Source organism: Euwallacea similis, chromosome 3, assembly GCF_039881205.1.
Source record: "Euwallacea similis isolate ESF13 chromosome 3, ESF131.1, whole genome shotgun sequence".
NCBI classification, from domain to species: domain Eukaryota; kingdom Metazoa; phylum Arthropoda; class Insecta; order Coleoptera; family Curculionidae; genus Euwallacea; species Euwallacea similis.
The window spans coordinates 7,143,652-7,158,759 of NC_089611.1; the positions used below are offsets into that span (position 1 = coordinate 7,143,652).

Here is a 15,108-nt window from a genome sequence, read left to right on the forward strand (position 1 = left end):
AAACGAAATAAGACTTATTCATTGCTCGTATCGCCTAGGATCTTGTTAAGGAATAAATAGACAGGACTTGGGGGAATAGAATTCAGGACGAAGGCGTTTGCAGGAATTAATTTAGTTTAAATTGGAGACGTGAACGAATCTTGTCGTTAGCGATGTGTCACTTTAATCAGGAATTTAATTTGCGAATTATTTGGATTGAGAAGTGTTCGTGGCATGTCAAGCTGCTCGCATAATTGATATTTACTGTTTGTATTTAATTTCAGGAAAACTAAGCCCAAGAACGTAATTATGAAAAGACTGCTGGGCACCAGATTCTTCACTCGGCTCCTACTTCTCGTATGCTCCATAAGTCTGCTCAGCATCCTCTTGCTAAGCAAGTGCGGATTGGAAAGTTTGAGGTCTTCAAGTTCCGAGGATTCCATTGAAGATCCACAAGCGTCTGAACTTTCGGGTAAGTTAATAAATTGCTATATTGCACAAAATCTCAATATTCAAATTGCAAATTTCTTTGGGGATATACAGGGTATTACTTAAATATGAGTCCAAACTTCAAGGGATCATTTTTTGACTGATTCTAAGACGAAAAGTTTATATAAATATAGGTCTGGTAATTCTTTGTTTTCAAAATACAGGGTGTCAAAATTTTTTTAGTCGTTTTTTCATAAAAATCTAAATAATCCTTTAGAGGATTTTGTTGAAATTTGGCATTTACTTATTGTTAAATGTTTTTTATTAAAAATAATTACGTATCATTTATTTAAATGTAATTAGAATAAAATGTTTTTCTTGTTTGATTTTTTAAAATTTTCGGTGTTACTCCTTTGCACGCTACTAGCAAAAGTAGACAAACAATTTCTACCGTAAAAGAGTTCTTTATACTACATTAAAAACTGTCACTAACTTTCAACATCATATTAGTCTGCGTCTTCTTGTTATATATAAGTTTTTTTTAATATGTAACGTTAAAAAAAGTTTAACACCCTGTATCTTGATAAAAAAGCATTACTGGAATTATATTTGTATAAATTTTGGGTCTTAAAATCACTCAACGAATCACCCCTTAAAGATTAACCACGTCCTTAAGTAACACCCTGTATAGTTGAAATCCCAATAACCTAGTGGAATTACATTTAGTAAAACTACTTCCATAGGTATTTAATTGGAGAAAGTCCGTTTCTTTACTGTTCTTCTACTTCAATTAGCCAATAATCGTTAACCAGAAGTTGTCCCCTCTTTTATCTCAAGTTTCTTTTATTTGTCGTAAAAACCTAAACTTGCTACTCGCGGAACAATAAAATTGCTGAAGGAATCGTAATCTGGAGAAATCCTCTTTATATGTCTTTTTTTGAGGGAATCGAATAGGTAAAAACTTTCGAATTTGGACGGGCTCTGTTTCGCAAGTTAATTATTTCATCTTTTTCTTTATTATTATCTTTAGCCAATATCCTAAACGATTTTAAGATTATTTTTATAAATGTTTTTCAATCATTTAAAGGGGCGTACAGACAAAACAAACCGTTTTCACAACATCGTCCTGCGCCATTTTCTTGTTACACATCGATGTTATAGCGTGTTAAGAATTTATGCGAAATATAGTGTTAGCGCGTATCATACAGACCATACTACCGTTCCATTTAAATTAAAATAATATATTTGTCTTTTATATGACTTCTGGATAAATTGGTTGAAGAAAGGTATGCAAAGGTTCTTATTACTATAATCGGCGATAATAGCAATGATAAATTTAAATTCTTCTACCGTACTGTCGCAACTGATTATGACTAAGAACAGAAAATAAATCAGCACTATATGACGGAGATCCACCCAGTACTACAAAGAAGTAGTGTGACACCAGCACATATTGTTTCTTTGATATGACGGCGAAATACCAACAATCGATAAAACACCTCAATGTTACAATTTTCCAATACGTGATATTGTTATGCAGTTCTATCCATAAGTGTTGCAAGACAGTGTTGCGATACGATGTTTGTACCACCACTTCTTTACTGGACGAATATCTAGACGAATTTCTGTAACAGCCATAATTTAAAAATGTGTTTAAAATAATTTTAAAAAATTGTTAGTATCCTTTGCTGCTATGATACGCGACGATGTTTCGTTATGTATAAATTCTTATCACACGGCATTTCGATGTGTAATAAGAAAATGGTGCGGTATGGTGTTGCTATATTATGTTTTGTTGCATGTCTCTACGTGGCTTTAGAACATATTCCATTTTAATATAAATACCACATGTCCAAGAAAATTACGTTTAAAATAGTTAAAAGTTCAGTTTTAAGGATTTTGAAAAAAGGCGTCATAAAAATGTCTCCTCTATTTTTTTAAAATTTTAATTATGCATGTGGTAAATGATATTTTGCTTCCTTATGATGTGTTTATATTATAATATCTGATTTTAACTTATTGTTTTATGTTTTTTTTAAGCAGCATTTTATTGACCTCAAAATTACACAATTTTTTGTAGTATCTTACTCTGTACAAAATTCCCATACTAATTAACTTTACCCTGGACGATTCGACGATTTAGAGACAGGAGCAATTGAAAGGTGTAAACGCATTCCTGCATGTTAAATAATTATGAAAGTAATATTATTGATTTGTTTATTAATGTATAATATTAGTTGGTATGTTGGAATTTCAGAAATATATTAAACCGTAGTGACTCCGCAAAGCAATTTTTTGCTAGCAATATTATTGAATTTTAAGTTATTGTTAAAATTAAATACTAAATTTAATTTTGGCGAACTTGAAGTTAATTAAGAGGGTAGAACACTTTCAGTGTAGTAAATTTTCTAGACAACAGCTTATAGTGTCTGGAGTGTATTTTATGTCGGGTGATTGTAAATAAATGAGATAAGCAAATATCTTAAAATCAAGAAAATCTATTAAAAAAAATGTTGAAATAAAATCTTTTTATTTTTGAGGGCTCAACTTTTTATGCTGTCAATTTGTTCCCCAAGGTTACTTTCACCTACTTTTTGGGGCAAACTTCGTTTTTTTAAATGGAACACCCAATGTTTTCTCGGAGATTCGAATTCTTTATTGACAGTAAAAATGTTTTTACTTGAAATATTTTTTACTATAAGTAATAAAATTCATAATAATACTAGATACAAAATAAACTCTTATCTAGGCAGTATTAAAAGTTCAATTTCATCAAATTTTTGTTAAAACGGACAAGTCCAATTGAGAATAGTTCACTATGGTTTTTCATGTGACTTTTTGTATTTGAGCACAGAGAAGTCTCAACGAAAATGTGTGTGTCCTCAAGGAGTAGTGGGCACACTATACCACACAGAAAAAAAATAACATTAGAAGTTAACTAAAAGTTGGTTGTATCTGAGGATTTCTTCATGCATGCTTAAAAAAGATACTTTGTTGGAGGTATACATCAAGTTTCGAAATTCGTTCATTTCGTAACTCGGTTAACAAATGGGACCAGAGTGCAATTGAAATAAGTTAAAATACTTACATTTTCATTCTAATTTATTTGTAATATGCCTGATTTAGAAAAAAATCATAAATAGAACTAATTGGAAAATGTGTAAATTGCGTCATATTGCAGAATCTCATCAGTATCGGTAACGTGCTGATCAGATTTAATACTTCACCTCTTAAATATGTTTATAATTGGTTAGTTAATTCGTAAGAGGCAATAGACCAAAATATAGTCTACTTTCACTAGATTTAACTATAAAGTAATTTCCATGAAATTTAAGAAATCAACCAATAATAGCTTATATCCGACCGTTTCAATGAAGCTAACTAACCTCTTGGTAAAGTTTCCTGGATTAGTTGTCAATTCCGGGGAAGGTAAAGGAACTGCGGGCCTTAACTTCGACGTTTGAGGATAGAAAACGTGTTAGCCCCTTATTAATTCTAGAGGGTTATTCTTAGTTCCAGGAAAAGTAGAGGAACTTTCTGTCCTTCAATCTGTTTATAATCTGGTAGAGTGCATACTTTAAATGATATTGATATTTATGTTTTAAAGTAGCTTGAACTTGCGTGCTATTTAACGGAAACGCTTTATTTAAGATTAAAGATGAATCATGTCAACAAAAAAAAAACACATTTGTTTACTACTTACTGAGTTTTCACTGCATCTCAGCTGAATTTTATCTGTATTATATCTGTAAACGTTCAAGAGTAAGTATAAACGAAAAGAAATTTCTTTAATCTTAAACGAATTCAAATGTTCCTACTGAAACTAAGCTAAACAAGATTTGTAAATGTCAGCAATTACACCTGCATGCTTTCACTATTTTCCTGAAAGTTAGCAGTTGGCCTTTGGGAGCCTTAGATGCAATAAAATTCCCGGAGGGATCGTAATCTTGAGAAAATGCTATTTTTTAGCCGAAACGTAATCGGATTGCAAAGATAAACGAACTGCTAGAATTTGGTGATTCAACTCACGCTCCTCTCAACATTGTAATTAAATTGTTTTTGTTCTGTATCTAATGGACATGCGTCCAGAATAACGAAGGAATGGGCTTCCTTAGTTCCTTTACTTCTGAATATGTTTGCTGCAGGTTACTCCAAATTACATTATATGTTTTTGACGTCGTTAAGGTATCTGAATCAATAAAGAAAAAAGGTTAAGTGAAAATTTGAGAAGGTTTTCTAGTGAAGTTGACCTGTTACGGTGAGCGTAAATTTCCAAACAAACTAATCCATGATGCACATAGGGCCAGTAAGTAAAAATGCTTCTAGATACGTGAGCTAACTTGAGAATTTCAGAACTTTGCCTAACGGAGTTGATTTGCTACTTTACAATCGTCCAAAGCTTATATTTTCAGGAACTAAACCGCATTTTCACGTGCATTGTTTCAAAATTAGATGAAAGAAAGAAAAATATTTCCTTGGTAAGTTAATCTGAAAGAGTGGTCGGAAACTTTTTGATAAACTAATCAGTGAAGATCAGATTTCCACTAAGTGCTATAAAAAATGTTCAATAAAAAAAAGTGTAGAAGAATAAAGTATAGGAAAAAGATGCAGAAAAAAGGGCAAGAAAAAGAGTGCACCACAAATTGTCTAAAGCTTCCAGATAAACCAACTAATAAAGTTAATATTTCCAGTAAATGAAAGTTCTACTTTTGATTATTGATTTGTAGTTTGAGCAAAAGTGGATAGAAAAATTATAAGTCTAACGATCAATTGGCCCGTGATTTTGTGAAAGAGTAAATTAGTCAATATAACTTGAACTGATAAATTCATTTATGAGCATTTATGAGCATCTATGAAACGTGAAATATTCGTTTGAAGTAAACTTCAAAGTGCATGCTTTCTCCTCTGAAATAATAACTTTCCTTTTCCTTCCGTACTTAAAATACTGGCATGTACGAATCTGGGCAATTTATAACTCGTCCTTCCTCCCAAAATGATAAATACGAGTAGTTTTCTACTTGTTTGTGGTCGTTTAGAGCTAAAACTTGGCATTTGCGGAGGGAATATGCGACAGTTAAATCAAAATTTCAACTTTATCGCGAGTGCATACATTCACACAGTGACGAGGGCCTTGAGTTTTATAACAATAATGCAATTATTCCAATGCACGTAGCAATTTTCAATCAAAAACTTCAATTTGCGTTTTCCAAGTTTCCCGTTATTTGGACCAATTTTAAGCTCCAATTCCATGTCAAATATCCAGCCAAAAAGGGCAACGTTGGTAATTACAAATTCATTTGGCAAACATGCCCAACATATTAGGTCGGCGGTTTGGCATCTAGTGAGGACCATTGTTTCATTTATAACATGTGAATACTCGGAGCTTTCCATATTATGTATCAGCCCATCAATCTTTCAACAATGTTAAAGTTGAAGAAGTACGTGGTGCCTAAACATCTCGTTTATTTATTATAAAATTATGATGATGATGATGATGATGATGATGATGATCATTGCTTGTTTTATTATGTTTGCTTACAACACACTGTATTTGATTACCTCCCTTATTAGTTGCATGCTATGTACACACTAAAGAAGCTTTAATTACGTACGCAAACTTTACGGAAAGTATGATTCTATTCTAATGTGTGGTATACAAACCACATAGATAGCATCGGATGGCACGGCAAAGCTAATAGAGTTACTCTTGTTTGCTTTGTTTTCGACGTAAGGCTCATTAAACTTCGAGAATACTAACAAACAATTATTAGCCACGTTTCCCTTTAGCATTACAGGTATGCTTCCTTGGCCGTGCAATTAGGTGTTTTATTAATGATCGCGGAAACTATCATGTAAAGGGAAAAAATGAGTCATTCTTTGTTTTATTTTTGGGCCTCACCCACCAATGGGGGTTATTATGGTGGTAGAATTGAAGTTAAAGTCAACTGAGAATAATATTTACCCTTTACTACCGCTCAGATGACATCTTTGTTAACGTCTCGATGACTGTCACCATCTTCAGAATTTATGAGAAATTAGTAGAAAAACGAAAATAAACAGTAAACTAAAATATATAAAAGGTGAATATCTGGGATACGTAAAACGCTCTGAAATTCCTCTTCAATTGCTGAAGAAGTTTTTTGACATCATTTAAAACGATTGATTTTATGAAAGTAATCGGTGTTTGATTATTACATCTAACTAAACCTGTCTTCTTATTTAATTTTATTTGCTGTGTTGTTGGTTATTTTAAGTAGTATTTGTTTGTGTTTTTTTCGATTTTCCATTCATTTTTTTAGGTTCTGAAGACAGTGACATATTTGTCAGCGGCACCTGAACAGGGGTGTTCGTCCGAGCCCTTAGTAAAGGACAAATACTATTCTCACTTAGTTTTAACTGAAAATAGTGTACACTTGCACTTCCCCAACAATCTTCAATGGGGGGGGGGGGGGGGGGGGTCGTTATTTTCGAAAAATAAAAGAAAGAATGACCAGTCCGCCTCAAACGGCAAATATGCTCATAGAACAAATTTGCAACGAAATTTGGGGTCAAGGGTCAAGTTGTACACTAACAATCAAAATTATCAAAATATGTAGAGAAATGTGTAATATTTTTTTCTACTCAACACAAGAAGATTGGAATAAAGTACATCAAATCACATGTCGAAGGAAGTATGAAGAGACAGGACATGTATGAAACTTAATAAAACAAGTCAAAGAAATCTATAGAAATAACAGGACATAAAATTTAAAATTTATTTTGGTTGTTTTCCAATGTCAATTCCTATACCTAAACTCATCATTGAATGATAAATTAATTAAATTATTTGCCACAACTCTGTGGAATTGTGTTGAAATAATGATGCTGCTCTAAATCATGCAATTATTGATGAATTTGTGATAATAAATAGAGTAGGCGCAAGATTTAATTTCAGTACTTTTCATTTGCATATTGTCAACAACACCGAAACAGTAATCGGAATCGGAAAACGGTTATGCAATGAAAATGCAAAATCTTTATTTTATTTTATTCGCTAGGGGTATCAGAGGCAAGAGGCCTCTTCACGATAGTGATGGATGAATTCCCTTTATATTTCCTTCCTCTCGAAAGGTCGATATTGATTTAAAGGTCATCGGCAAGCGGGGAACATCGAAATAAAACATCTTTATTTCCCCTTTTCGTTTAAAATGAAATTGAGGAGGTAAGCATCAATTTTACACTTTCCTTCCATTTATCGAATGATCAAAGCGATTGCGGGTGTGAGTTTCGAGACGATTTTATCTTACTGAACGAAGGTTGTTACATCAATTTGAATTTATTATTCTGAGAATGAAATTCTGAAGTCGCGCCGCCAAACACCATATTGCTATTATTAGTTATGTTGCAATAAGTGAATGTGAACAATTTAATGGTGCATGAAGTTTAACATAACATATAATTTCTTCAGCTTAAAAAGGTATTCCATTGTATTTAAACAACTTCAAGTAGGTACTCAAAAGTATACAAAAAGCTCACTTTCGGTTCTGCATAAGCAGATTTCTCGTTAGTTCGTGAGGTATCGACAATACTTTTATACTACAATAATTTTATTAACGACATGACACCTGCTTTAAAAATTTGGGGAATCAAATCTTTGACCTAATTCGCAAGTTCCATTTTCAGTAATGCACTTTCAGATGCCTGCCTTTCAGTATTTCACTTAGAAAATCTAGGAACTTCCCTTACGTGACTCGAACTATTGTGAAACTGAGAAAAGTTCTTTCACCTGATTTTAGACAGATATGTAGCTTTAACTTTCACCGAGTTGGTTTAGACTTAAAAATGCCGAAAATTAATCTTCAGAGTATCTAAAAGTAAGTTTCTACAGTAAATGATACTACCTCTGGTTTAAAATAAGTGAGCTGTTACTGAGTTTTATTTTTTCCAAAATTAGCGAACCATTACCTTTTCAAAATAAGTGTGCCATTTTAGTATTTTAGAAGTATTATATTTATTCTTCAAAATATGTTACAAAATGTTAATATAAACGAATAGTAGCCAAGCCATTCTCCCTACGAAGCTTTGCCTTGCCAATACGTTTAAGCTTATAATTATTGTTTCCATCACAATTACCGCTTCCTTTGTTAGCCGTCCATTTTTTAAATTTTGCAATAAAAAGTGAACTACAGCCGTTCGCTTTTCGTTGGTTAAAATCGGTTTTCTCGTCGTTTTAAAACTTGTGATGTTAGAATACTTTAACCTAATAGTTTGATGTTTAATTGCTGCTAGTTACAAAGTACACTCTCAAATATTTTGAAGCCCATGGCACATGTATAGTTAAACTATCATCTTTAATTAAATAACTGTATTTAAGGTTGATAACTAGTAAGAATGTTACAGGAGAAAATGAAAGATATGCGTCCTCTCGCGAGTTCGAACTTTGAGTGGAATAACAACTTTTTTTTCTCTGATTCATACTCTATGTTGTCGATGCAGACAACACATGTGATTAAGGATTCGGTGTATATTACTAATATGAAAAATAAAATTTTAAAAATATTTAATTGCCAATAAGTTTCACAGGAAACGCAAATGGCTTATTAATTGTGGACCAGAGATAGTATAAAATAAGAAATAAAAGGAAGCAATAAAATAACTAATAGCAACGAGTTTAACGGTGCTAGAGTCCAAATAAAATAAGAGTAAAACAACTTTTTTGACAGTTTATTTCATGATTCTTGTGTTACTCATGGCTAATATTGTTTTTATGTAGATCAGGGATAAAAGTAAATAATTTATATACAACAACAATCGTGAAATTGTTAATGTAATTTCTCATGAGATATTTGTAATGCAGTAGTCATTCTGTTATGACCTACATACTTTTATTTTCACATAAAATGAAACAAAAGTTGAGAGTTCGCCAACTTTTCAATATTATTTACCGTTCTTTTTATATTATTTTGCTGTATTAAAGTTTGTACTTTTTTATATTAATTCTTATTTGATCTTATTTGCTATTTAAACCCTTCCTTGATCACTTACAAATCCCAAAAAATTCGCTTCGCATTATTTGAAAAATTTGATTAACATTTTTTCGTACACAAAATAAAGTTAATGTTTGCTTTGAATATCCACAAATATTTTTTTTAAATGTAACGAAATAATTAAAAATACCTAAAAATAATTTTATATATTATATAATTTAAATTTATTAAACATAGGTACTATATTTAATAAATTTAAGTATAGCTCTTGAATTTATTCCAAATTTAGATTCGGATGTACGTTAAGTAACCACAAATGGCAAATATTGACTCTCATTTATATTTATATTTTACATCCGAACGAATTATATATTTGAATGGAGAGGAAATTTCAGTAAAATGCGGTCCGATTTTTCCTTGGACAAACAGTTACGCATGTTAAGTTATCTGCAGTCCCCTCCAAGTTGTATTTGTAAGTTTTAGTGTTTACACACAAGTACATGCAATATATATGAAATAAATAATTCAATTACAAAATACAATCGTACAACGAATTCTGCTTTACACCCATTTCATTGCTTGCAATTGATTATTACAGAGTAAAATTGGACATAAATATTTATAAAATAAAGCAGATAATTGAACAAATTAAGCAAAAAAATTAGATTTTGTTTTTAAAAGTGAGTCAAAGTCATCGTATGAATTAAATGTATGAAAAAAACTGACCCATTTTTGAAGGGATAACAATTGTTATTTACGTGTAAAGAGCTGAAAGAATAAGATATGAGGCCCGACTTGAAGCAGAGGACCTTTCTTCCATCAAGGGTGGGATCTGTCTTTCGGTCTGTAGTACGTAAAAGTCTTTTCGCACTAATTAATAGAAGTTATTTTTTACTTTAAGACTCATTGTCAAGAACAATGGGCGTTATTGCTTGTTGGTTGCAGATTCAGTGATTCCTTTATGGAAACTAAGATATAAACAAAGAGTTTTGATTATGGCGCATAAGGTCACTTAAGTGTTTGTAGAGGGTGATTTTATAGGAATTCTGTCCAAAAATAGGTATGTTTAGGTTAACATTAAAAAAAAGTTATATCTTTGCTTAATTTATTTAATTCAATTATTTTGTAATAATTTATATTTAATTTAACTACATAAATATCTGTAATAATCAATTGCAATCAATGAGATGGCCCCAAAATAGATTTGTTTCCAAGTTTTTACTCATAATTTCATTACTTACTTCAAATTCATTGTAAATTCATCTGCGTGTACGCTAAAAATTTCAAACTTAAACTATTTTTCGCAGAAAATAAATCTTCTATTCAATCCTCCAGGTTACTTAGACATTTACAAATCTCTTTTTAAGGTGCCTCCAGGTTACTCATAAATTTGAAAAACTGCTTTTGAGAAGTTTTGAAAGTTTCACAGAAACTTTTCTTCTGATTTGCAACTTGCGTAAGTTTTATTTGCATCCCTTTAGGATACCTATTCCAGGTTAAGAAGTCAGAAATGTCCAATGTTCACCTTTATCTTCCTCCAGGTTGCTTATGTATGTATGTCAAAAACATACATTTAGGGGCCCCTTAGCTTCTCAAGCACTTCAGAAATCTCTCATCACCTGACATGGCATTTAAAAATTTCATTAATATATTTTCAGGACATTTCAAGCTAAGCAGCCACAAATGTTCTGTCTTTTTGTTTACCCTCTTTGAAGTTACTGTAAAAAAATTTAAACTCACATTCGGAAGCTTTTTCAGAGATTGGACAAACCTCTTTTCACTCTAGATAATTAGAATTTCTAATAACATTACTTCAGGTTTCTCCTTGTAAGGAAGTCACAAATGTTTAACGTTTCCTTTCAAAATTCTTTACGTTACGCATAAATTTCTTACAGTATGCGACACACACACACACACAAGTAGCAGTAACTTTCCATTAGGTGGTGCAGTATTTCTATAAAACTATTCACATCTATTCAGGTTAGTTCAGTTTAAGTAGTCACAAAGGTCTAATATTTACTATTAGCCTTCACTAGTAGTTCACAAAATTAAAAACGAAAGAAACGAAAAGTTGGGAAAATATGTTATTGGAGATTTATAACAAGTCTGTATTTTTTGTAATAATGGCTAATATTATACCTATTGTTAGCCTCCTGTATTTACGTTTATCCCCATTCAAAAGTTCCTGTCTTATTTCTAAAGCCAACAAACCACATTTTATTCAACGTTTGGAGAAACGAAATCCCAAAAATCGGTTATTAAAAAGGCTGTCTGAACGATAAAAAAATGTTTCATAAAAGCACCTCAACGCGGCTAGCATTTTTTGCTCTTTTGATAAATTGAAATGCCGCGTTTTTTCATTTTAAAGATAATGGATCAGAAACGTGTTCCTTATATTTAGATCTAACGTTAAGGGTCCGCCTCTTCTCATTTCCGGTTATTCCATGTTTTTGATATTTCCTCTGGGAATACGGTGGGAAAAACTAAATTGTCACATCCTGCGCCTAAAACCGTAGGGGCCTACCTGGAGAATTCAATTACCTGTTTAATTATCGAAGTGCTTTTTAAGCGGAAGAAACCCTTCTTAGGGTCATAGCTTTTACGTTTTTATATAGAAAGTTCCGAGTGGAAACGGGTTAGAAGTACACGAAAAAAATGATCTCGCCTTACCCGTGTCACTTTTTCAGTCATCTCGGCAGAATAAAATCGGCCCCGAATATCCTTATAAATTTACACTCCTCTACACCTTTTTCAAGCTTATCAGGATTTTAGGATGGTTTTCCATTTATTTGATCTTTATCTTCTGCCAGAAGTTCCCTAAAAAATCCTCTTTTCATGTAGACATTTAGAGATCTATCTAGCTGTCTCAAGAATAATCTAGCTACCATAAGTAATGTCCAGGGTGTCCCAGATAAAATTCCCCACTTTCTTATCTGGATATCTAGCAGATTTTCGAAAAAATGTTAAATACAAAAGTTATTGAGGAGCTCGAATTGAAATTTATTTTTTTGTTAGAAATGTACATATACTGGATAAAGTTGCGTTCTAACAAACTTATCTTTTCGAATTGGATACTCAGTATATTGTTATTACACAATATTGGATAACACTTTCATAGACGAGTTAGCGATATAAGGCATCATGGGCCTGTGATGCACCGTTTTGGAACTATTTTATAGTATATTCAAGAAAATAGCTATGCTTAGATATACAGGGTGGCGCATCGAAAACAAAACAGATGCATCTTCAGGTATTTGAAAATTTATTTTCGAAAAATGCTCGGATACGTAAACTTTATATTCGAGGGGGACACGTTATGAACGCATACTCGCTCTTTTCACATCAACTCTCTAGCCGGGGTAAGTTAAACACCTAAAATCTTGAAAAGAAAGTAGGGTCGAGTAGTACCTTGTTAGAAAGGTCTTTCGATTCTCGTTATAATGGTCTCCAATTTGATTAACTTTGATTCAGCAGTTGTCGAGAAATTTGATCAAAAGATCTGTCATATGTGAGATATCTTTTAATCAAGATGTATGATATGAATTAATAATATGAAATTGGCAACAATTGAGGTAAAAATAACATAAAGCAGGTACCTTTGACTGATTTTCAAAAGAATTCTGATAATTTCAACCACTTGAGAGAGTCAAACCTACTCTCAAAAGAAATTAATTTGAAGTACCAAATTATTTAACAAGTGATGGATTAATCATTTATTAATGCAAGACAATTTTTAAAAAGCACATATTCAAAAGTATGCAAAGTAGTGACCACCAACTTCAGTAATACAAATTTTGCTCAAATCGCTGACACACATTTTGGAGCATTTGAGGATTTATTTGACGGCATTCATTTATTATTCTTTGGCGAAGGTCTTCTAAAGAGTTCAGTTGAGTTGCATAGATTTTGCTTTTTAAGTCACCCCTTAGAAAAAATTCGAAGGTGATAAATCTGGCGATCGTGAGGGCCACTCAATAGCGTCTCTCCTTCCAATCCAACGACCTGGAAACCGTTCATTGAAATATTCTCGGACACGTAATGCGTAATGGGAAGGGGCACCATTCTGCTGAAATATCAACTGGTCCTCAATGTGATTTTTTTGAATTCATTATTTTCATATAATTCTGTTAATGCCGGATCAATTGCATCTTTTAATAATTCTAAGTACATGTCACTAGTGAAATTTCTGGGTAAGAAAAAAAGATCAGTAAGATGGTCGCCAAAGATGCCAGCCCAAACATTTAGTTTTTGTGGATACTGGGTATGCACCTCATGAAAAATTATGGGATTTTCATCAGACCAATATTGACAGTTATGCCGATTCACCGTACCGTTTAGAAAAAACGAACATTCATCAGAAAAGTAGATATTAAATAGATAATTATTATTTCCAATTGCTCGTTCACTTATAAGTTCGCAAAATTGCAAACGGTGGTCACAATCAGATGATTGTGCACGTGCAACTGAGCGAGGATTCGCTTAATTCTTACAATAAGGGGATCTTATACGGATGAAAATGATGGGCCTTTAATATTCTTTGAATAGTGCGTTGACTGACTCCAGTCACAGTATCTAATTGACGAGTACTTAATGTAGGATCCAGATGAACCTGTCCTAAAACCGCGACATTAGTTCAAAAATCAAAAACCCAGACTTTATTAAAAAAAAAACTAAATTATCATAAGTCATGCGAGTATCTGCATAAAGTAAAGAAAATTACTCTAACAACGAAATTGTTGTTACAATATTAACAAAATTTAGGCGTCCTTCACAAAAATGTAATTAAGTAACTTGATGGGAACACAATGTCATTCGCTGCAACTACTCAAATAGTCAGTACTTGGTAGGTCTCCTTTCTCCTGTACGAACTGCCATAGCCTACCATTCTTCTCTAAATGCATTCGCAAGCTCTTCAAAATTGTATGCTTGATGATCTTGAGCATGAAGTTGCAGTTGGAGACGGTCCCATAGGTGTTCAATTGGATTGCAGTCGGGTGAGGGGGATGACCATTGCAACCGAGAAATGCTATGCTGTTGAAGAGTCAAAATAATTTTTGCACGGTGAGGTCGGGTATTGTAGCCTGCAAAGATGAAATCGGGTCCAAATTTCCGTACAAAAAAAATAATAATGGGATTAATGACTATGTCGTGATATCATTGAGTAGTAATAGTGGCCCGATTTAGGATGAGAAGCTCGGTACGCGAATCTAAAGAAATTCCATTCCATACTGATACCGAGCCACTGGCAAAGGCAATAGTGGAAGCTATGTGACGTTTGTGGCATCTCATGCCACGTTTTCTCTTCGTAAAAATATGGCTGCCTGAGTAATATAATGTGTATCTGGACTCATCTATGAAAAATAATTCCTCTATGCGGCTACAGTCCATGCACCATGATTGTTGGATAATGCTCTGCCGGCAACACGATGCTTCCTAATTTAACAGGGGGTGTCGAGCACGTCTTTTTGTGCTAAGACCAGTTTCATGTAGCTTTTATTCTAATCGTAGATAGGATTACATGAACCCCAGAGTTTGCACGAATTCTGGATGCAGAAAATGTTCGGTTCCGTATGGCAATGGTAATAACACAGCGGTCCTGTCTTCTGCTGGTAGCTCGTAGTCTACCACACCCATGTCGTATTTTAGCACTGCCGATTTGCAAATAATGATTCCATGCGCAACTAATTACACTTTGTGAGACGTTATATATTTGAGATACTTGTTGCATAAGATT

The 15,108-nt window shown here is 32.8% G+C and overlaps 1 protein-coding gene across 2 annotated transcripts in view; it reads left to right on the forward strand.

The window, feature by feature from the left end:
* Csgalnact (Chondroitin sulfate N-acetylgalactosaminyltransferase) overlaps positions 1-15,108 on the forward strand; it is a 139,993-nt gene that overhangs the window by 51,444 nt on the left and 73,441 nt on the right. For both annotated transcript variants that reach the window (XM_066406832.1, XM_066406833.1), the window contains exon 4: positions 264-451. In XM_066406832.1, coding sequence (XP_066262929.1) covers positions 289-451 — 163 coding nt within the window. In that variant the 5' untranslated portion in view covers positions 264-288. The remainder of the gene's footprint in view (positions 1-263; positions 452-15,108) is intronic.